Here is a 24,214-nt window from a genome sequence, read left to right as displayed (position 1 = left end):
TTTTACTTTTAATACTTTTTACATAAAGACAGGTACAGGCTGACTGTTCAGGTGCACTGCTGTTCTCTCTCCCACTCCCTCTCTGTGTTGCTTGTATTTAATAAATAATTATATTGTTATGTAAACCTGAAATAGTCTTCATTTAACTAGTTCAAGAAAGATTACTTTTGTGATGTTTATCTGGTCTGACTACTCTCAGCATGGGGTGCTGGTTAACAAGCATTCAACCATAGACCAGCATGTTGTGTTTGACACCAGCAAGACCAGCATAGCTGGTGTATGCTGGTCACACCAGCATACCAGCAGATGTTGGTGTGACCAGTATACCCATGGGAATTACATGGGTTTCACATGTAATATCATAGGTTTCACATGCAAATCCATATTGGATACACATGGGTATTGATGTGGGTTTAACATGGGAATTTACATGGGTTTCACATGTTATCCCATAGGTTTCACATGTAATCCCATGGGTTTCACATGGGAATTCATATGGTTTTAACATGGGAATTTACATGGGTTTCACATGTTATCCCATAGGTTTCACATGTAATCCCATGGGTTTCACATGGGAATTCATATGGTTTTAACATGGGAATTTACATGGGTTTCACATGTAATCCCATAGGTTTCACATGGGAATTCATATGGGTTTAACATGGGAATTTACATGGGTTTCACATGTAATCCCATGGGTTTCACATGTAATCCCATGGGTTTCACATGGGAATTCATATGGGTTTAACATGGGAATTTACATGTCTTTCACATGTAATCCCATAGGTTTTACATGGGTTTCACCTGCAATCCAATAGGTTTTACATGGGTTTCACATGTAATCCCATAGGTTTCACATGGGAATTTGTATTAATTTACAATGGGAATTTACATGGGTTTCACATGTAATCACATAGGTTTCACATGTTATCACATGGGAATTTACATGGGTTTCACACATTTCACATGTGAAAACGTTCCAAAACCACATGCTTTCATGGGAAAAGCACATGTGATCACATGTGTTTCACATGTGATCACATGTGAAATTTCACATGTGATCACATGTTTGCACATGTGAAAAATGCACATGTGAAATTTCATGTGGAAAAATTGCCTGTGCAAAATCACATGTGATCACATGTGATCACATGTGATTATTTCACATGTGAAGTTCATGTGCTTTTTCTGTAAGGGATGTTAATCAATGTTAATGTTAATCAAGGACTAAAGCCTTGCACTTGTTGGCTATTTTAATTAAGCCCTACTTACCACTTTGGAATATGTTTTTATATATTCATTTTTGTGCTCTCAAGTAGCCTAGATACGTTGTTTGATCCCGCTGATTGATTGCAGCTGAATAGTGAGTGGAGAAATATCACTAAACCGCCATAAAAAGGTTACATAAACGTCTCCAAAGCGCACGGTGCCGTGTGCGCAACGGAGCTGAGACTGACGTTGGGTTGGAATTGAAATGGTCATAGCCTACATGCTGGAATAGCCTACTACATCTAAAGCAATTTAATATGGGATCACCTGCACACAGGCGATCCCATATTAAGATGATTCATATCTAGGTGACTCCTGCATTTTGCAGCTGCAACTGTGTTGCTTTTGGCCTGTATGATGTGATTGAACTTCATATTTCCAGCATCATTATATGAAATATGGAGATATGCGACTCTGCTGACATTACAATAGCCATGTGACCACAAAATAGGCTAGTTTTTATCAATGAAAACTATGCCCGCATCGTCTCAATTCAGTTCAGCAGTTTTCTCTTTTATAGGCTATTAGGATATCATTATTTTATTCATTGAGCATGCGTTTCTAAATCTATGGTCTAAATAGGCTTACAGATTGTGGAAATTTATAGACTGAGATTACACATTTACATTTTTACACTCGCAAAAAGCTGCTGTAGGAAATAGAAATCGCTGATCAAAGTAAATCAAATGACTGATGTGAATACAAGCGTCAGCTTTAGACAGTCTTTCAGCAGACTATCCAACGCGGATTTTCATTCTGACAGGCTACTATACATTAAATATCCGCTAAAACTCTGATCACTGCGCTTTCATTGAACGAGGAAATGTGCCTGCCGTGTCAACTCAGCTGTTCATAATGTGATTGGCCACAAAATAGGCTATTTTTTATAAATGAAATCTATGCCCGCACGTACCGTGTCGATTCAGTTCAGAAGCATTTTTTTATTGTATTATCATTCTTTTTTTTATTGATTAGCCTATAGGAATTATTCAATCAGTCATTGAGCCTAAATGGTCTATACGGATTTTGGACTGAGATAGATTACACATTGCTTCCACAAAAGACTGTAGATAGCCTACGAAACCGCTCTTCAAATAAATTACTTGTGTGGATAAAAGTGGTCACTTTAGACAATCATTCGGGAACAGTAATAATATCCAACGCAGATTTTTATTTGCGGTTTCATAGAACGAGGAAATAGGCGTGTCTGGCGCTGTAGGAGTTGGAGCAGTCCACATTGCATTGTGATTGGCAGTTGTTAAAAACCACGCCTCTTTTGCGGGCACGAGCTCCAGTGCACGGGCATTTTCATGTGCACGCGCTGTCAGCTTGATTAGAAAAACCTGGTTCGAGTTAACGAGTGCCAATCGACGTTCGTAGTACAAGTTAACTACTATCGAGCTGATCTGGTTTAGACAAACCAGATCAAGGGACAGATCCTGGATCTTCTAATACAACATTCGTAGTACAGGCCTCAGGACACTCCCGGGAACTACGCCAGTCTTCTTTTCATTCAACACAATCCAGCAACATCAGGCAATCAAGAAACTACAGCACCGACAATCACCACTCATCCACTGGATCCTTAACTTCCTCTCCAAAAGACCACAAGCAGTAAGAGTTCATCATTAAGAATACTTAAATACTGTCACACGGCATTATTCTCAATACCGGCGCTCCACAGGGATGTGTAATTCCTCTACATCCTCTAAACAAATGACTGTCTAAGCCCATCCAGTACTAGCCTGGTAAACCAGCCCGTCACGTGAACTCACATTTCATTTGGTTCTGCGTGACGGTCTGGCCCCGGCGCCATGGGGGGGGTTTAGCAGGGGCGGCCGCGGGAGCATGGGCGGGCGTAGTTGCCTTGACAGACAACTCCTTCAGCCAATCAGCGTCGGATCCAGTCAAATCCAAATCCACTCGGGAGAATGGCAAAAACATATATTCCGCCGAGAAACTCTGCGGTTGCAGCGATACTCCTGTACTTGTTTAACTCATTGAGTGCCAGCCACTTTTGGAGAACGGACGCTCCCAGTGCCAGAGTTTCAGAGCGTTTTCAGTGATTTCTCGAGGCCCACAGAATATTGTGTGATATTACTATGTAAACACCGAACATGCACAAAGAACGATGAGACTCTCTTCTATCATCTGCAAAAAAAAGTTTATTGATCCCATTTTCCGTTCTTTAGTTATGAGCCGGAGAAGATACATGTAGCTTGATTTAACCAAAAACAGCCATTTTTTTCTAGAAGCTGAGATAATGAGCCTTTTGTGAAATTAAACATTTCAAGCACATCACTGACTCTGAAGCTAATATTTTCTAATGTAGTCACACCTCAAAAATAATTTCCTTCAATAAAACAGTGAAGGCCAGGGAATTTTGTTTGGCAGAATAATATTTTTTAGCTGCAACCAGCAGCGCTGGCCCCTGCGTGCGCTGCTGGTTGCAGCTTCTTGCTGGTCTTGATTTGCTGCTGGTGGGCATCGGATATTCTGGCTTGCGTTTGCCAATCCTGTCCTGCTGTCTGGGTCTGTCTGGGTCAGTGTTGTGTGCTGCTCTGCGTGCCCCCCCCCCCCCCCCCCCCGCCTTAACTGCAAACCCCTCCTCCATGGGAGTGTCTCTGGTGGCTTTCTGCTGCGTTTGCTGTGCACAGTGAAGGGTGCGCTACATCCAGCTTTTTTACAGCGTTCCGCGTGTGTTTGTCACCGGCTCCCATGCTTCCAGTTGAGAATAATAACAACTCCACGGCTGATCATGCGGATGGGCTGTCGCAACGGACACGGAGGGGCTCAATTGTGGCAGCAGATTGGCTGCTGCAGGCACAGCTAACGTTATGCTTCATGCATATCGATGCATACGGATGCGATGCGATTTCCGTTTCCCCAACGACTTCTTCTTTGTTTTTTCCTCGCCTTTCTGTAATCTGGAGAGCACTGTCGCCACCTAAGGGTTCTGTAAAATAGGTTAGACACATTCAATAGCTCCCATATTGTAAGAGGCGATGTAAGAGGCTTAGATCCACGTCCCACCATCAAAAAACGCAATTGACGACTTTAGTCGTCATTGGCACTCAACGTTACTAAAGCAATTGACGAGTAAAGTCGTCATTGGCACTCAATGAGTTAATTGTTGTTATGAGTCTATTTCTGCAATAACTGCACTTTATGACTGTTTAAACTAGACAAACGCTGACATGACTCCTCGAGACGATCAGGCAAGGAGGCGGCCATTACTGTTTTGTTAGTGCAGTGCTAGCGGCGTTCCTGATTGGCCAACTTGCGCTGTCAATCACAGCGGAGTCGCTGATTGGCTCTTCCGCTCTGCCGCTTCTGCTAAACCCTCCCCATGGGCATGGCGCCGGGGCCAGACCGTCACGGGGAACCAAATGAAATGTGAGTTCACGTGACGGGCTGGTTTACTAGGCTAATCCAGTACCACCTTCTACTTCAAATATGCAGATGACATCCTCACACTGCTCAATAACAAGGACTGTCTCTCCGCCTATCAAAATTCCATATCCCATTTCTGCACATGGTGCGACAATAACTTTCTCCACCTCCACATATCAAAAAGTAAAGAACTGCTCTTCAGCCCCCCCCCAAAGCACCGGACCCCCCCCCCCCCCCCCCCCCCCCCCAGTCTCACCATCAAAGGAGAGACGGTAGAAGTGGTGGACTCTTTCAAATACCTTGGGATTACACTTGACAATAACCTCCGTTTTTTAATCACGCCATGGGACATTTACAAGTGTTGCCAACAGAGACTAACCGCCATCTGTAAACTACGTCACCTGTCTGTCCAACACCAACTTCTACTTCTACTGTACCATAGCATTATTGAACCGATTCTCCTACTGTGCCATTTGTTACTTCCACATGCTAACAGTCAACAACAGGAACAAACTCTTAAAAATAACACATTTAGCAGCAAACTCATTGGTATCACCTCCTCCAACGTATCGGTCACCTCATCCCTGATCCACAAAGCATGCACCATCATGACCCAGACCGGCCACTCTACCAGCACTTCACCCTCCTCCCTTCATACATGACCCAGACCAGCCACTCTACCAGCACACTATCTAACATACAAAATCACTCAGAGTCTAAGTCCCAAAGATACAAGATAAGACGGCAGCAAACTATAGATTGAGGACAGGAAAGGCCTGTATGTAAAAGTGTGTTTTAAGAAGGGACTTGAGCCCAAGTTCTTCTGGCAAGGCATTCCAGAGTGGGGGGACCTTGACAGAGAAGGCTCTGCACATTACCAACCTGAGGTAGTCTGGAGGGTTCTCCAGAGTGCCTGTCAACAAGAAGGTTACCTGACAGGAAGGGAGGATAAGGAGATTATTCAGCCCGGCTACTTCAAGCACCTTGTGCATCAGATGTTGACGTGCGCGGCACCTTGATTTTGTGGAAAACAGGCGGACAATTCTGAGAAACTTGCTCCACGACCTCAGGATTAGGATCGAGCTCTGGAGGCTGAAGCCTTCGGCTGTGGGTTGGAGGCTGCGAACCCAGGTTCATACGGTGACGTGAAAACATTGTAGACGACTGATTGGTCAGGCAGAATCGTGTTTACTCTCTATCCTACTGACTGTCAATGCAGCGCTGCATACCAGTTTAGTGGGGGGCTTACCTTCTCTTCTGTTATGCTTTTCCATCAGTCTTTTGTGTTGCTGCCTTCGCCTCTGGTGAAATAAAATTGGCGCGGCGGTTTCAATTGTCCAAAAGTCTGCTGCTCTGAAGCGCTTGTGTAGTTCAGTGCTGCGTCGGCTCCGCTAGGCCGCAGGCGCTTGGTGAAGCCGCGGTCTTGCCTGGTGAGAGGCCGCGGGGGTAGAGGCTTCACTCTAGCGCAACTCCCGTCCCTCGCGCCCGTCCCTCGAGCAGCGCTTGTGAGTTTTGACTAACAACAAAGTGATATCCATTCTCCTGGTCGATTGTCACATTTGCCCATGTACACTGTAACACCCGCCCAACATGCTGTGATGCTATGAGCTGGCTGCAGGCCAGGATCAAGGACTGTGGTCATGCCAGCACTGCTCTCTCTCTCTCTCTCTCTCTCTCACACACACACACACACACACACACACACACTGTAGGTCATTTAGAGGCACCGGTATTTCATAAACAGTTTAAAAGTTATGTGTATGGATTTAATTGTAACGTTATATGTTATAGCCTACTTCGGAACATGGGCGGAGGGCAGATATGCGGTCGCTATGACGACCAGGTGTGGGCGGGGGCAGATGAACGGCGGTCGAAGCAGAACGTCCATCGGGTTGAATCAAGTAGAGCCGAGTGGTGAGTGACGGGCTGTGCAGGGCTGTAAAATGTGGTGGAATTGAGCCATAACTGTCATTTCTAATGTTCACACATTTGTTTGTGGTTTTTATTACTTAGATTTGAGTTTATAAATACAGCTGATATGGCAAAGCTGCCTTCACATGATAACCAATGCATCCCGACCAAAACAGTGAGGTCATTCGGGAACAGCAAACCCTGGCTCTTCTCAAAAGAACTAGCTGAGACTAGTTCTAGTTCTAGTCTAATCTAGGATGGCTTTACCGCTAATCAACCCACTTTGTATCCTATATAATCTCGGTAATGTAAGCACATGGGCGGTGTTTTACCTTCTCTCTCTGTTTACCTCACGGGGGGAAAAAATGCTCCTGCTGCTGCCTGCAGAAACTCCGCCCCACCAACTACAAGTCATTAAAGCTTGTTAAGGCTCTCCATGCGATTCTCCGTGGATGTGCCATACTTAAAAAATTAGAATAAACAATAACAGCCGCACTCGGAGCAGATTCTGCCTCTCCAGCAGAACTTCCGCAGCTCCGTTGTGGTGACGCATTGTGACGTAAAACGCGGAGCGCTTTGCCAGAGGAGGAAACGGGAGATCTCTGTGAGGAAAACACAGAGAGAGAAGGTAAACACTGCTCATCTGCTTATATCACTGAGATTATTAATGATACAAAGTGGGTTGATTACTCAAAAAATCCACCATCATCCTGGTCCCAGCCAAAACAACATGCCTTCAGGCCAATTTCCCTCACCTCATTGGCTATGAAAGTGTTTGAGCGCCTAGTCCTCTCCTACCTGAAGTCCTGTTTATCCCCTCTGATGGATCCACACCAGTTTGCCTATCGGGCTAACAGATCAGTTGAGGATGCCATAAATCTGGCTCTTCACTTCACCCTGCAACATCTGGAATCTACCAACACCTATGCCCGCATCCTTTTCATCAACCCTCTCTCACTCTTAACCAGGCTTCAAGACTTGAACATCAATCCAGCTCTGTGTTACTGGATACTGGACTTCCTCAGTAACAGAACCCAAACTGTCAAGGTTAACAATATCACATCACGCCCTCTGACCCTCAGTACCGGTGCTCCACAAGGATGCGTGCTATCCCCTCCGCTCTTCTCCATCTACACACACGTGCTCATAACCCATCACAGCTCAGTCAAAATCTTCATGTATACGCGGATGACACCACAATCATTGGACTCATTAAAGACGAGCTGAACCCAAAAATGTTTTTATTATTTTAGTTCACATACCTGAGTATTCAGTGCACCTATTTAATAATGTATGCAAAGAAAATCACAAAATTCAAATTTCTTTAGTTTTTCACACTTTTTCACATCAGAAGTTCACTTTTCAAGATTTCATTCATAACAGTAATGTACAGTTTGCTGACATCACATAGTGCTAGCAAATTTCTACCCCATTTCAACCAATCATATCACAACATGGCAGCTGTCAATTCATCTTCATTTCAAAACGCACCTAACCGGGCAGCAAAAATCACCAGTGACCCCCCCCACCCAGCCCACCACCTCTTCCAGCTTCTCCCGTCTGGAGGGCCATACCTACCAAAACCACCTGGTTCAAAAACAGCTGCTTTCCAACAGCAGTCAGAACACTCAACTCCCCCTGCTAGCCCCCCCACCCCCAATCTGGACCTCTCTTGCTTGTATGTTTTCTCTGTCCGTGCTGTAACGTCTTATGGTGTTGTTTGTTTTGTCTCTTTCTTTGCACTGGAACTGAGCCACCATGCTCTACCAAACAATTACCACCAACATTGTTGCGTGGCACTAATAGGAGTTTACGGAAGTTCTACCAAGAGACGGAACTAGTTACGTCATCACATTCAATTATCCAATAACAGCCTGCCATTCGTCCAAGCGGTCTGTTTAAAAGGAGTGCCCCTCCTACCTGTCTATTGCTCTTGTCTCCTATGCATTGCAGCGTCAAGCAGCGCAAAACATGTCAGACTCACCAGCTCCAGGTTCGTATGTCCCACCGCCGTCGCTCCGCCGCAGCTCAAGGCTCTCTCCTCCGGTTGACTTCTCCGCTTGGTCTGACTTCCAAGTCAGATCGGCTCTGATCGGTCTGGGCATACGTGAGTCAGTCTCGAGCTTGATCCCCCTCAAGCATTCAGTTGCTGTTTTCCTCATTCACAAATGTAGCGAGCCCAAATCGTGGGTAGCTATTGCTAACGCTAATGGTTTCATCGCGCTGCAGAGAAGCGCTTATTCATGTTGGGTGTGTAATCCTAGAGCAATCTGTTCCGGCCAACAGTGGCCGCTTCCCTCCCGTGTCCAATCAAGAATTATCAAACATGCCTGTTGAGTTAAACTCACATTCAACACTGCACCAGCAGACTACACTTCCCAAAAATGCAGCAGCAAAATGGCTGCTCATTACCACGAGATTGAGAGCACCTGGAACAAGCCACTCACTCACCAGCTGACTCACTCAGCAGTCAATCAAGCAACCAGAAGCACAGAAGGCAGAAGCACCCAGAAGCACCAAGAACCTCTACTCAGTTTCATTCTAGAGATGCCAATGAGTCGGTGATTATGGGTTACATTTTTGGTTTACATTCCTGTTGCTGCTTAAATGTTGGATGAAATGCTGATTAATTTATTTGGTAAATTGTTTAAAATTCAATTGGAGGAACCATTGTATTGCATTGCAGCACTGATTTCATTTTGGTTTTGCACCGTTAAATTCATATTGTGGTTTAGTTAATAAGTTAAAAGCATAAGTAAAACTGAGAGGCAACAGTATGTCCACGTCCATGGAGGACAATCATCTGTCATCCGCACTTACACCGGGGTGCCACAAGGTTGCGTCCTTGCGCCTCTATTGTTCATACTGTACATTAACGACTTAATTAGTCATCAGGACTATTGTACAATGATTAAATTTGCAGATGATGTAGCTCTGATCGGCCTTTTGAATGACGACGAGACCAGTTATAGAGCTGTGATTGACCACTTCTATAACTGGTGCTCAGATAACTCACTGATTTTAAACACAAAAAAGACCAAAGAAATGGTCTTTGATTTTAGACAAAACCCGGTTTCTCTGTCCCCCGTGTCTATAAATAATTTACCAATTGAAATAGTACAGGAGTACAAATACCTGGGCACTATTATTGATAGTAAACTCACATGGAATGCCAACACCAATGCCAGGTCTGCAAAGGCCCAACAACGTCTCTACTTCCTAAGGAAACTTAGAAGTTTTAAAGTGGACAGAACCTTGCAGATACTGTTCTATAAGACCTGCATCCAGAGTGTTCTGACTTTCTGTATTCAGTGTTGGGGAGGAGCACTAAGTGTGCAGAACAAGAATAAATTAGACAGGGTTGCTAAACTAGGAGGTAAGATAACTGGTGAACCAATGTGCAATATTACCATCATGTCAGATCAGAACACCAGGAAATTGGCGGAAAAGATCATAGGTGATCCACTGCACCCCCTATGGTCTGAGTATGCACTCTTACCTTCAGGGCGAAGGTACTGTATGCCCAGGATGAAAACTAAACGAGGCATTACATCCTTCGTCCCACGCAGCATTCAGCTGCTTAACAAGCTTTAGCTCATAGCTTGATTTCTTAGCACTTTGAATTTGCACCTTGCACCTTGTGCCTTATTGATCATGCAATTTTATGCTTTTTTATGATGTATGTATTTTATGCTTATATATTTTTATTTTTATATGTTGTGCTTTATGTGTGCCTGTGTTCTTTCTGGGCTCTCCCTGTGCATAACAAATTCCCTGAGGGGCAATAAAGGTTTTCATTCATTCATTCATTCAGAGAGTGACTTGACAATGCCCATGTCCAATCGGGTCCCGTGTCCAATCGGGGATGATCAAATTTGCCCATGTCCAATCGGGTCCCGTGTCCAATCGGGGATTATCAAATATGATCAGATTTGCCCGTGTCTAATCGGGTCCCGTGTCCAATCGGGGATGATCAAATTTGCCCGTGTCCAATCGGGTCCCGTGTCCAATCGGGGATTATCAAACATGCCCGTGTCCAATCGGGTCCTATGTCCAATCAGGGATGATCAAATTTGCCTGTGTCCAATCGGGTCCCGTGTCTAATCGGGAATTATCAAATATGATCATATTTGCCCGTGTCTAATCGGGGATAATCAAATTTGCCCGTGTCTAATTGGGTCCCGAGTCCAATCGGGGATTATCAAACATGCCCGTGTCTAATCGGGTCCCGTGTCTAATCGGAGATAATCAAATTTGCCCGTGTCTAATCGGGTCCCGTGTCTAATCGGGAATTATCAAATATGATCAGATTTGCCCGTGTCTAATCGGGTCCTGTGTCTAATCGGGGATAATCAAATTGGCCCGTGTCTAATCGGGTCCCGAGTCCAATCGGGGATCATCTAACATGCATGTAGTATCAAACAAACATTTGTCCCTGGTTTCAGTCAACGTTGCGGCAATGCTGCTGCACTCATTTCAGGCCGGGGCCAACAAGCAACTCTGTCCATGTTGCTGCGGCCGCATTCCTCTCCCGGTTCCAATCGGGTTTAACAACATGCCTCTGTAGTCCCAGTTTCCAGCCAACAAGCAACTCTGTCCATGTTGCTGCGGCCGCATTCCTCCCGGTTCCAATCGGGTTTAACAACATGCCTCTGTAGTCCCAGTTTCCAGCCAACAAGCAACTCTGTCCATGTTGCTGCGGCTGCATTCCTCTCCCGGTTCCAATCGGGTTTAACAACATGCCTCTGTAGTCCCAGTTTCCAGCCAACAAGCAACTCTGTCCATGTTGCTGTGGCCGCATTCCTCTCCCGGTTCCAATCGGGCTTAACAACATGCCTCTGTAGTCCCAGTTTCCAGCCAACTTTTCTTTTTCATAGCATGTTTCCTCTCTTATGCATCCAATCTATCGGTCCAATTCCAGTCATTTAGATAAAGTATAACCCTTGTAAACTTTCCGGCCTATGCTGAGTAGCGCGCAAGCTACTCGGCTAGCCACCGGCTTCCATGCTAACTGCGCATGCGCGTGGCTGGTTTAGAGTTGCCAAAGAGTGTAGGCTGAGTAGCGCGCAAGCTACTCGGCTAGTCACCAGTCAACTTTCTTTTTCATAGCATGTTTCCTCTCATATGCATCCAATCTATCGGTCCAATCCCAGTCATTTAGATAAAGTATAACCCTTGTAAACTTTCCGGCCATGCTGAGTAGCGCGCAAGCTACTCGGCTAGCCACTGGTTTAGTGTTGCCAAAGAGTGTATGCTGAGTAGCGCGCAAGCTACTCGGCTAGCCACCGGCTTCCATGCTATACGGCGCATGCGCGTGGCTGGTTTAGTGTTGCCAAAGAGTGTATGCTGAGTAGCGCGCAAGCTACTCGGCTAGCCACCGGCTTCCATGCTATACCGCGCATGCGCGTGGCTGGTTTAGTGTTGCCAAAGAGTGTATGGCAAATGCAAGATGCGACACATTCGGTCGGTCTTCCGCTGCATGCTTTCAGGCAAAATGGCATCAATCGTCGGTTTTGCGGTTGCCGGTCATTCAGGAAAAAATGGCTTCTTGCTCAATTTAATTCAAGGCTCCTTCTATCTGTCACAGAGCTCTATATTGCAGAGGAAGAACAACAAGCCAATCACCCCCACTCATTAGCTGAGTGAGAGCACCGGAGCAAATCACACCAACTCATCAGCTCAGTCAAATCACCTGTGTGCAGGCGTCTCAGCAGAATCACTCTGCACTTCAAGAGAGACACAGCCACACAGAAGAGAAGACTGTTCAACTCAACTCATGAAGACGCTACGGGTACTGTATAGAGAAAAGAAGAATTCAGTATCTCATTCAATCACATTATTAAACCTACGCAAGACATGAGTCCGGTAATTCTCATAGCATCATAAATGTCATCGTTTGTATGGTCAAATTCTAACTTAAATGTATTTCCTTGCAGCAAGCAGCTCATAGGCTACATTCTCCGTGAATCACATCACATTAGCAAGTTTCATTTTTCTAAATTTGCATTCTAAAATTGTGCGTTATCTTGCCTCAGCAGTTTATAATGTCATTAATGTTTCTAACTAACCCCAAAACTTTTTTCCAGCTTTAACCAATATATATATGGTTTTGGGGTGGAATTCTGGCCAGAATTTCACATCTGAGACCAAACTGCTAGATATTCTACAATCTTTATCATTTTCACAAGGTGCCCTCTATGGGTTCAAACCTGCTTTTGTGGGGCCTCAATTAAATGGATTTTTGGTACATCGTTACATTACGGTGGTTTTACACGTGGTGTTCTTCAATGTGAATCGTATATCGGCTTCGTTTTATGCATTAAAAGCAACGTGAGCCGTTCGGGTGTTTGGATAATGTAATGCAGTATGGGTAGTCGGCTATTGTGGCTAAGGCTAGCAGCTAACATTACTTTTCATGGCGGTAAAATGCCACTGAATGACCAAATTGTATAACTTTTAACCATTTCGAATATCATTGTTTCCATAAGGGCCACCAGCATTGGTTAGTTGTCTATAACGTGACTATATTTATAACATGCTCCGGACGGAATCGGGTCTGAACAGTCAAAGAGGAGAAGCTGCTCTGCCTCTTTCCTTGTTTCAAGCGAAGCAGAATGCTGTCTTGCCAGAAATCTGTAAGAAGTGTCATTCAATTGCAACATCAGCAATCGGCCATTTTGGTTCATAGAAGACCACCTCTGAGTGGATGCCATGTCGCTATGATCATCCTAGTGTTGCCCCATTGGTTCAAGCCAAAATGGCACCAGGGCAGTCGTTTAAAGCATAAAGAGTGTCATCTCTTGCCTTCATATTCTTGTCTGCAGCCAGCTTTAGCAGCTGGTGTTAATTCACATTGGGAAGCTCACATGCTAATGGCTTCATGATGTGCATCATTGTAGAGGCTCTTTTCACTCTATTCATTAATAAACCAGCTTTAGCAGCTGGCATTCATGCATGTAATCCTCATATGCCACATCAAATTGTTTGTATGGTTTATTCTTTACTTAAATTGTGTTCTTTCCTTTTCAGCAAGCAGGTCGAATCAGTAATCTGGGTGAATGCCCTCTTCAAAAGAAGAGATCACTGATGTGGCTCCATCAGTGGTTTTTGGGGGGTATTTTTAGAGGTGAATGGCTGCAGAAAAGTGGCACCACGAGTTCCCCACTTCCTCCCAGTAGGGAATCGATCTTCCTCTACAAGATCCACTCTGGTATTGAGTTTGAGTTTGAGTTTAACTTTATTGTCCCATAGGGAAATTTGTCTTAGGCATTTGTACAGCAGCAATAGGGCAATGACAATGACAAACGTAACAGACAGTACAGTACATCTGACGACAAACAGCGTGTAAACAAGAGGACAACATAGTACATGATGCAGCCTGGGCTACGAGTTAACAACTCTACCTATCCACGTATTGCACTTCAGTATTCAAATATTGCACTTCAAGTATTGCACAATTCCAAAACCGCATATCAAACCAAAACCATCATAAAACCATGGTTACTTAAAACTAAAAACATTAAAACCACAGTAAAGGGTAAAAGAAAATAAAAAGATAAAATAATAAGAGAAATAAAATGAATATAAAACTAACTAAGGCAAGATAAATATCACATGACCAGACAGGCTGCAGGGACAGCCGAGCTCAGAGTGAGCTACCATGTATGCCACACCAATACCATCAGAGATTTCTCGGATCATCCGGCTCTTTAAGGAGGGTTCCAGAATCACTGAGCTCTGTCCTCTCACGACCAGGAAACGTTAATCCAGAGGTTTCCTGGGTCGTCAGGCTCTTAATGGAGGGTTCCTGGGTAGCCGGGCTCTGACCTCACAGAGGACAGAGCTCTACCCCCTAGTGGGAGGACAGGCAGTTTATTTAATAAGGCTATAGATGTTGGGAGGAAGGAGCGCTTGTAGCGGTTGCAAATGTATACGAAACTACAGTCTCGATCATAAACAAAAGGTGCTCCTCCCAGTCCACCGTGGCTTTAATGTGCAGTGCAGTATCACACGGCTTTCTGTCAGGCATAACTTGTCAGGTCAGCAGAGCTCATTCCCCGGTCACAGCGCAGTAGATTCAGCAGAGCACATCCCTGGTCACAGCACAGTGGCTTCAGCAAAGCATATCCCCGGTCACAGCACAGTGGCTTCAGCAAAGCATATCCCCGGTCACAGCAGCAAAGCATATCCCCGGTCACAGCACAGTGGCTTCAGCAAAGCATATCCCCGGTCACAGCACAGTGGCTTCAGCAAAGCTTATCCCCGGTCACAGCACAGTGGCTTCAGCAAAGCTTATCCCCAGTCACAGCACAGTGGCTCCAGCAGAGCTCCTCCCCGGTCACAGCACAGTGGCTTCAGCAAAGCATATCCCGGTCACAGCACAGTGGCTCCAGCAGAGCATCACCTTGCCTCATCCAAACAGTACACGAGAGTCGCCATAGTTCTTGCTCAATTCAGAGCTTTCCAGGGCGAATCCAGTTTTCCAGTTCCATATCACTCATCACATTTTCTGTTGCCAGTGCTCCCCTTGTCTGTCTCTGTCGTCATATTGTTTGTCTGTTGAATCTAGCAAACTGCAACCCCCTTCATCCTAGGCCTAGCTTCACCCGCTGTTCTGACCCTTCTTTCCCTAGTCAATGCTCTAACCCTTCGGTTTGCCTACTTCTCAAAGGTTCAAGGCTTACCTACTCTTCCATCACCTTAGAGATCCTGCTCCTCTCGGTCTCGTTTCCTCTAACCATGTACCCCCTTTTCCCAGGTCTTCCTCAAACACCTGGTTCTCTCACTTGCCCTCCCTGCTGAAACACTGTGGCCTTCCTCCCCACTGTTACTCTTCTTACTCCCTAAGAATAGGAGCAGCAACCATATCCATCATGCAGGGGTACCGGGATCCCCAAACTCCTGGGAAGGCGGTCCTCTGGCACTCATGCCTCTCACGTGAGGCCCGATCCTACCTCCGGCCTCAAGGCCCAGAAATCCATGACTCTTTAAAAGGTAAAATTCATAATCATAATTCGACTTGCAATTACTGGCGATCTAATCCATGGCTTTTTAAAAGGTAAAATCCATCGTTAAACTTCATTTGCAATTACTGGTGGTCTGGGGGTGGCCTGTTCACTCCATGCATTGTACCTTAATCTCACTCATTTCTGTCTACTAAAGTAGCCTGTGTCCACTTAACTATCAGGCTCACTTCAGCACTGCCCTGGTAAGTCCATAATTACATTTCTCTAAGTCTTGTCAAATTACATTTTTGGGGAGGGTTCCGACGCCCCTGCCAATCCATGGCAGGTCCGCCGTCACGTGGCTGATCTCCGTCACGTGGCCGATTCCCGGTCACGTGGCTGATCCCCCTTTTGGCCAAGGAGCTCTCCGCCAAAGACAATCTTACATTCAATAGATCTTGTTAAATCTTACATTCAATAAATATTGTTAAAGCTTGGTTGGTGTTGTGTGTAGTCTCTTAAGGTAGAAATGGGAGTTTACGGAAGTTCTACCAAGAGACGGAACTAGTTACGTCATCACATTCAATTATCCAATAACAGCCTGCCATTCGTCCAATCGGTCTGTTTAAAAGGAGTGCCCCTCCTACCTGTCTATTGCTCTTGTCTCCTATGCATTGCAGCGTCAACCCACCACCTCCCCGGCTTCCACCCCAGTACCACCAGGTGAAGGCTCCTTTCCTAAAGGGGGAGGGTTCCGACACCCCTGCCAATCCATGGCAGGTCCGCCGTCACGTGGCTGATCATCCGTCACATGGCTGATTCCCGGTCACGTGGCTGATCCCCCTTTTGGCCAAGGAGCTCTCCGCCAAAGACAATCTTACATTCAATAAATCTTGTTAAATCTTACATTCAATAAATATTGTTAAAGCTTGGTTGGTATTGTGTGTAGTCTCTTAAGGTAGAAATACAGTATCTTGTCTCTTGTAAGCGATCTTCTCTTCTCTCACTGCGAGGTAGAGTGGAGAAAGGTCAGTGCTAAGTAGATCAAAGTTTAAACAATGTGAACTTTGAGCGCAGTGCACCGTATTTGAGCGGTGCACGAGGCCAAGGGTAGCACTGCAGCATAGTTGGAAGGCATCGCTTTCCCCATAGGAAACAACGGCACAGCGGTTGCAGAGCTGTTTGACCGCAGATCATGTGTGGGGGCTGTTATGTACAGTGTACTTAAATTGTCACCAGCTTATAACTATTTTTGCTTGATATCTTTTACCATTTTTATTTCTACTGTTTGTATTGATTATTTTATATACTCTATTTCTGTGTAGGCAGTCTACCAAGCCAAAGCACTTCAACGAGAGAACTGTAAAAATTCGACCCACTCACCCTAGACTTGGTGCTTTCTAACAGGGCAATGATGGTGCTTTTCAGATGGCAATCTTTGGCTGTAGCATCAGTGAAGACAAAGATATCAGAGGAGGGTGGAGCCGCCGTCAGGGCAAGCTGTAAAAAACATCAAATCAAATCATTGTCGACCTTGAGAAGTGACTGGATCAAGTAGTCTGTTATCCATTATTTATAGAGATCCAAAGTCCCTCCCCTTCCGTTCGGGCCCTATGTATCTAAGGTACACATCGTGTAGAAGAAGATTAATAAATAAGATAAATTAGATATTCCAACAAATTATTCAACTATATAAGCCTGTTCTGTGAGAAAGACCTGCAGAAATATGAATGAAAAATTTAGGCACGGTGCACACACAGATTATCATTTTTTCTCTCTCTCACTCTCTCTCTCTCCAAACCCCTCTTTCTCTTGGCTTCACTCATAATCATCAAAGGACAAATATAATAATTAACAACTCAAAACTCATTATGGTGAGATTGGTAGATGCCGATCTATAATGACCGCTGCGTTTTGGATATGTCAGAATGCGCACGGACAACCAGCAGCTCTCATATGGCGCCAATGAAGCGGAGGGAATGGAAGAAGCGACACTGATTGGTTGCGTGGAAGTAGAAGCGACACTGATTGGTTGCGTGGAAGTAACGCCCTCACCAAGCTTCTGCATCATTTCATGCAAATATCATGCAGATATCACAGTTGCACACGCACAAATGGGCAGGTGCGTGCTGCACACGATACCAGATCAGTATGGACACGCCTCCAAATTGCGCCAGCGCCGGCGCTAAATAGTCCGTTTGCAAAGATAGGGCTCACAATGTTTGTGAATTTAAAAGATAACTTTGCAAGTCAAGAAAATCACAGTAGGCTATGTAAAACTGTTGCACTATAAGTTATAAATGAGAATCAGACTACACACAACCAGTCGCATAAGTAACGTCATAGGTTTCTCTCCCGCCAGGCCATGTTGAGGCTGGTGCAATCTGGGGCTGGTGTGACAGCCTATATTGTACGAAACGAGAGATGTAGTTGATTGAGCGGTTCATACAATACTAAACGTTACGTTTCAGTTTTATGACAAAATGCAACTTTCTTGACGTGCCAAGTTATGTTTTAAATTTACAAAGTTTACATGTGGACTTCACGGCACAATTTAAAATTAAAAAAGTATCGTCTCTCGGTGTTCACCATGACTCTGGTGCTGGTTCATATGCTGAAGCAGGAAGTGATGCCGTCGTTGGCTCTCTATAGAAATAATACCAGGCTAATTTCCTGCCAGTATAAACAGCAACATATTTACATACAGTACAGCCATTACTTTCATTAGAACTCAATAAAAACTGACAAACGGCAACAACAGCAATTCTGTTCCAGGATCCGCCTTTCCAAGATATAAGATAACATCAGCAATTGAGTAAATGTGGCATTTGGCTTTTATTAAAGCTTAAAACATTTCTGTCCACCAGTGCTTTTTAAGAAATCTAGAGCAACACTCATCTATTTGCACTGTAATAGCCTATTTATTTATAGTTTTTGTGTGTGTGTTGCTCACAAAATGTTATTGCCCTTAAGTAGCTGGCTCAGCCTGGCTGGGGGAGTGGTCAGGGTAGGGTAAATCCCCCGTTCTATCCATTCAGCAAAGTTAGAATTTAGCTGATAGCCCAGCCCAGGCAGACACGATCGGGGATTTAACCACCGCAGTAAACGCACATCTGAGCAGACGTCTTGTCTTCTGCTCTAGAACCCACAAACCTGTAGTTAAGAGCCGCAGCACCGTCCTTTGGTGAGTCAGCCCATTGACATAATCTGCGGTTTTACAGCCGTATAACATTTTGTGGGCGTTCCCATACATGCCGACTGTCTCTTCCGGGACAACCGGGACACAAAATTGAAACATTGCCCACATTGCCAAATTTCCATTACTAGGCATCTCGCTCGCTCGATTCCTAGGCTCGCCCGCTGTGCGGGCTTGGTAAATTGCCTCGCCCGTCCTGCAGTTCGCCAAGCTGGCCCTGCAGCAGGGAGCATATATATGCTGTAGGACTGGTTGTACACACACACACACACACACACACACACACACACACCAGCAGTCCAGAAAAGCACATCTCTGGACTGTCTCCTCCTCCCAATGGTCTAAGAATTGCGATGCTATCTTTGAAGACATCTGCATTGGCCGTCGTTATCACAGGTCCAAAACCTGAATACAAAAAAGATAAAGACACATAAAGACAAATTATTGGGATTTTCCTGTTGTTGAGATTTGCACAACTACTGTAAGTCCCAACAATTGACTGACTGCCTCAAGGCTCACAGACCTTTTGGCCCATACCCTATGCCCAATTCTTAGTGCAAGGGCAAATCTTTGATTGTTTCTAGCATTCAAAATCTCCCTTTGTTTCTTTTAATTAGCACTGGGTCGCTGAAACTTCCCCAGATACTGAACCAGTGGTAACTAAAACTAGAATGTCTACATTTCCTACCGAAAATGTAATTGTGCTTGCTGTCCTCGCCATGCACCGCCTGCCTTGCAAGGTCCCTGCCCATGCAGCTCGGGGGACTAAGTAGTTATGGGTGTGTTAATTTCAAAGGACTCTTACACCCAAATACTACAGTACTTACAGTTTTAAAGGTGTATTACACCCAAATACTATATAATGTGGAAATTGTCAACGACGCTATTAGCAAAAATGTGCCAGAACTTTTTTTGAAGTTTTTTGGCCATATCTCGGGAAGGGAAGCAGCTACAGACACGGGACTGGCAGCATTGGAAAGCTCGTCAAACTTTACATCTAGCAGAAGGAACATCAGATGCTCATAACTCCTAGGAAAATGCCTTAAATTGCATGAAACTTTGTGCGTGAAGACATCTCCCGACATATATACTTCGGTTTAAAATTGGTGCAATTTGGAGCCAAAAAATAATAATAATAATTTGGACGTTGTTTTTTGGCCATATCTCGGGAACGGAAGCAGCTACAGACACGGGATTGACGCCATTGGAAAGCTTGTCGAATTTTACATCTAGTAGAAGGTGCGTTGAAGTTACGAAATGAACGATGGGGGCGCTGAGCAATGTACCCTTTTTTACATGTCAGTTACAACATCAGATGCTCATAACTCGTAGGAAAATGGCTGGTCACCAAAGTAATGTTACCCTTTTAGTTTTGTTACAGAGTTGCTGATCGGTTGTCATGTGTCCAGTCAGCCAGAGAAGCTGCTTGGGTAGCATGCTAACTAACGCCTAATGCTAGCATTAGCTCAATTAGCTTGTTGCAACTAGTCCCAAACATTGATGAACAGTGTGTCCTAACGCCAGGGGGACAAGGTGTTTGTTTTGGCTGGCTTAGGTTAGCCTATAAGGCACAGTTGTTGTGGCTAACAGCCTCCATTCACACTACGCTATTCACACTAGGCTATCTCTTCCATTATGTTTTCAAACCCAGCTGGCTGTATATAATGAACAACCACAAAGTGGGGACACTTACCCATGGGTTCTGTTCATTGTTTTCTGGACATGTTGCCATGCTACAGTAACACAGCAGCTAACAGAACAGACAGGCCTCCCATGCCATACATGAACACAACAGGTTTCCTGCAGGCAGCTGTCAGGGCTGTGAGGGGGCGGGCTCTGGGCGGCCCTGTGAACTTTTTTATTGGTTGGCGACGTCAAAAATCCAAGGAACTCTGATTCACTCTGATTTGCCCTCTCCTGGGGCTCCCACTTGCGCCAGGGAGGGAGAGGAATGACTGTAGTAAGTGATTTCATACTTTTACAGATGGAGGAATGACTGTAGTAAGTGATTTCATACTTTTTTTGTCTACATCATTCTCTCTACCCAACATGCAACACTGCTGCTCAGAGTTGCTCTTAAGCTCTATTTATCTGGTCAAATCTCACCGGATTCCTGTTTCCAGTACACTTTTAGCATTTGGTTTTTAACAGAGAAGAGTTGGAGCTGCTGAAAACATACAGTATGCAAATGAGAGAGAGACCATGAGTGATATACCCACTGTGATACAAGTATAGGTGTGTCTGATGTCTACATGATAGCGTGCGTGCGTCAAGTCAAGTGTCATACAAGAAGGAAGGTTGGCCATAATGACAATGAATCAGCACTTCCTGCTGCCCTTCAAAATAAAACAATTTAGAAGGGACAGGTACTGAATGCTGCTATAGCGCCCCCTAAAGGTGAAATGACACAATATTTGTCCTATAGGCTCAGAGTACATCCGTCCACACCTGTACCAAGTTTGGTTAGCATCGGACGATTTTTGTGAAATTGGCCCTACCCACAGAAGATTGGAAGTGGATTATATCGCAACGGTGCGTTTTTTTTCAAAAACCTCCAAAGCAGTGTTGTGCAGGACAGTCCCCACATGATGTGTGCATTGGTTTGGTGAAGATTGGACAAAATTTCAAGGAGAAATGGCAAAAAAACTGTTTTGGACAAAATGCAAAATGGCGGAAAATCTAGTCTGACGGAAATGGACGTGGCCTAGATGAGTAGATGCGGGAGGAACCAAGGAATCCAGGGAAAAAAGAAGTTTGATGATAGACCCTACGGTTCAAAAGTTATGGACCAAAAGGTAAGGAGTAGGGGTGGGAATCGCTGAGTAGCTCACGATACGATATGGTCACGATACTTGGCCCTCGATAACGATATTATCACGATACAGCGATTCTGCCATAATCGATATATTGGAAGACGATACATCACGATACCTGTGTAACTGAAGAGAAAAAAATACCCCTAAAAGGCAAGAAGCAGATATTATGTATTTATTAGCAGAATTGACATGAACTCTCTCAGAGTTCATTCACTCACTCATAACATTTTCGATACCACGGAGGAAAAGTTACACATTAAATCTTTTTATTATTATTATTAAAACAAGAAAACCTATATAACCTACCTACCTATATAATTTCTAAAAGTAGATATTAATGAGCAAACATTTCCATTCATGTAGCCTACAGTATTTATGTTTTTGTTTCAACTACAAACATAAATAAACGTCAACTTGAAACTATGTTTCAACTACCACACACAGCATAATATTTTAGCCTGTTTATTAACTCATTGAGTGCCAGCCACTTTTGGAGAACGGACGCTCCCAGTGCCAGAGTTTCAGAGCGTTTTCAGTGATTTCTCGAGGCCCACAGAATATTGTGTGATATTACTATGTAAACACCGAACACGCCCAAAGAACGATGAGACTATCTTCTATCATCAGCAAAAAAAAGTTTATTGATATCATTTTCCGTTCTTTAGTTATCAGCCGGAGAAGATAGCTTGATTTCAGCAAAAACAGACGTTTCAGACTAAAAAGCTGAGATAATGAGCCTTTTGTGAAATGAAACATTTCAAGCACATCACTGACTCTGAAGCTAATATTTTCTGATGTAGTGACACCTCAAAAATAATTTCCTTCAATAAAAGAGCGAAAACAAAGGAATTTTGTTTGGCAAAATAATATTTTTTAGCTGCAACCAGCAGCACTGGCCCCTGCTGCGCAGACCCTACACTTTCTTGCTGGTCTTGATTTACTGCTGGTGGGCAGTAAATCTAGCTTGTTTGCCTGTCTCTGTCCATCGAGCCTGCTGTCTGGGTCTGTGTTTACTGTCAATGGTTGTATGCCCCACCCCCCTCCTCCTCCTCCGTGGGAGTGTCTCTGGTGGTGGCTCTCTGCTGCGTTTGCTCTGTACTGAAAAGTGCGCTCCACGCAGCTTTTTCACAGCGTGTCGCCGGCTCCCAGCTGAGAATAATGTAACTTTTCAGAAAGACGCTGGTGTCGGCAACTAAATCATATGGAGGGGCTATCGCAGCGGAGACGGAGGGGCTCAATTGAGGCAGCAGATTGACTGCTGTTCACAGGCACAGCTAACGTTATGCTTCATGCATATCGATGCATACCGTGCCGTTTCCGTTTCCCCAACGACTTCTCTGTTTTTTACTCAACTTTCTCTAATCTGGAGAGCACTGTCGCCACCTAATGGGTCTGTAAAATATGTTATACACATGCAATAGCTACCATACTTTTAGAGGAGATGCCTGAGGCTTTGATCCACGTCCCACCGTCAAAAAACGCATTTGACGCCGATCGACGTCATTGGCACTCTACGTTACTATTCGGTTTGACGACGATCGACGTCATTGGCACTCAATGAGTTAATAATAATAATAATAATAATAATTGTTATTGTGTTGTGGGAACCATACCTTCACTAGAAAAGACTCTGTCCTGCAAGCCCTTCTTCAGTTCTTCGAGTGCTGCAAAGTTGTCCACTTTGAACACATGCTCTGGTTTTGGAGAGGATGCAATGGTGTCCAATTCTGCTTTTGCTTTTGCATTATTAAATGCATTTCCCACCTAGAGATATTAAGAAACGGTGATTCAGAGGTGTACCACTGTGTGATAGAGTTGATCTGTTTATTGATACATAGAGGTCAGAGGTCAGGTCATATTATTGTTGTTGTCATGTAAATACACGACCACATATCATCTTGGCCTGGTGCATAAGGGCCCAGAACCCACATTCAAATGTAAAGAGAAAGTAAACCCAACTTATCTCTGGTCATTGATCGTTTGCTGTTTCAGAATACTATTGATCCATCTGTTTATTAGATCAATGTTAAGTCTCTCTCCACAGTATGTCAAAGTAAACCAAATATCTTACCCCAATTGCAAATCGGACAATGTTTTGTTGCTCAGCTAAATTTGCTGCGTCGGCTAGGGAACCTCCACCATTAGATTCTCCATCTGTAATGACTATCAAGACCTTCCTCACGTCTGATCTTGATCCCCTTAATGGTGTAAAGACCTCATTGCTGTCAAAAGAAAGATACATTTTAAAAACACTTTAGCTATTCATATTTTGTCTTGTTAATCCGATTGAGCGAGTGCCCGAGGGCATTCCGACAGTCAGATAGGGGGCCTCCGAAACCTCACCATCTGTGGTCTCATCCTGCTTTGCTGTCTTTCAGAGGATGTATCGGGCTGTATCTATTGGTATTAACCATGTCATGCTAGCTTGTTGGGAAGGTGGCTAAATAACACTCCAAGGCAAGATTCAATTTCAAAGGGGTCCCTTGACCTCTCACCTCAAGATATCTGAATGAGAATGGGTTGGATGGGTCCCTGTATGAGTCTCCCCTTTACAGACATGCCCACTTTATGCTAATCCCATGCCGTTTTTGCATGCAGTATGAATGTGTTATTTTTGCCTATACTATTTGAATATGTATGCATAGCTAAACAGTCTTGGAATTGCATAAATAGAGCTCAACAGG

At 44.4% G+C, this 24,214-nt stretch overlaps 1 protein-coding gene across 1 annotated transcript in view; it reads right to left on the bottom strand.

Moving 5' to 3' along the window:
* The window catches only part of LOC310792260 (von Willebrand factor A domain-containing protein 7-like), a gene marked incomplete at both ends in the record, with an annotated part of 73,933 nt that overhangs the window by 38,238 nt on the left and 11,481 nt on the right, over positions 1–24,214 (bottom strand). Inside the window, 3 exons of the mRNA XM_083653983.1 lie at positions 5,545–5,594; positions 16,902–17,018; positions 19,007–19,119. Of these exons, the coding sequence (XP_083510109.1) occupies positions 5,545–5,594; positions 16,902–17,018; positions 19,007–19,119 (280 nt within the window). The remainder of the gene's footprint in view (positions 1–5,544; positions 5,595–16,901; positions 17,019–19,006; positions 19,120–24,214) is intronic.

Source organism: Poromitra crassiceps, assembly GCF_964638095.1.
Source record: "Poromitra crassiceps genome assembly, chromosome: 17".
NCBI lineage: Eukaryota > Metazoa > Chordata > Actinopteri > Beryciformes > Melamphaidae > Poromitra > Poromitra crassiceps.
The sequence above is the reverse complement of the archived record's forward strand: the minus strand, read 5'-3'. Positions and strand labels throughout refer to the sequence as shown.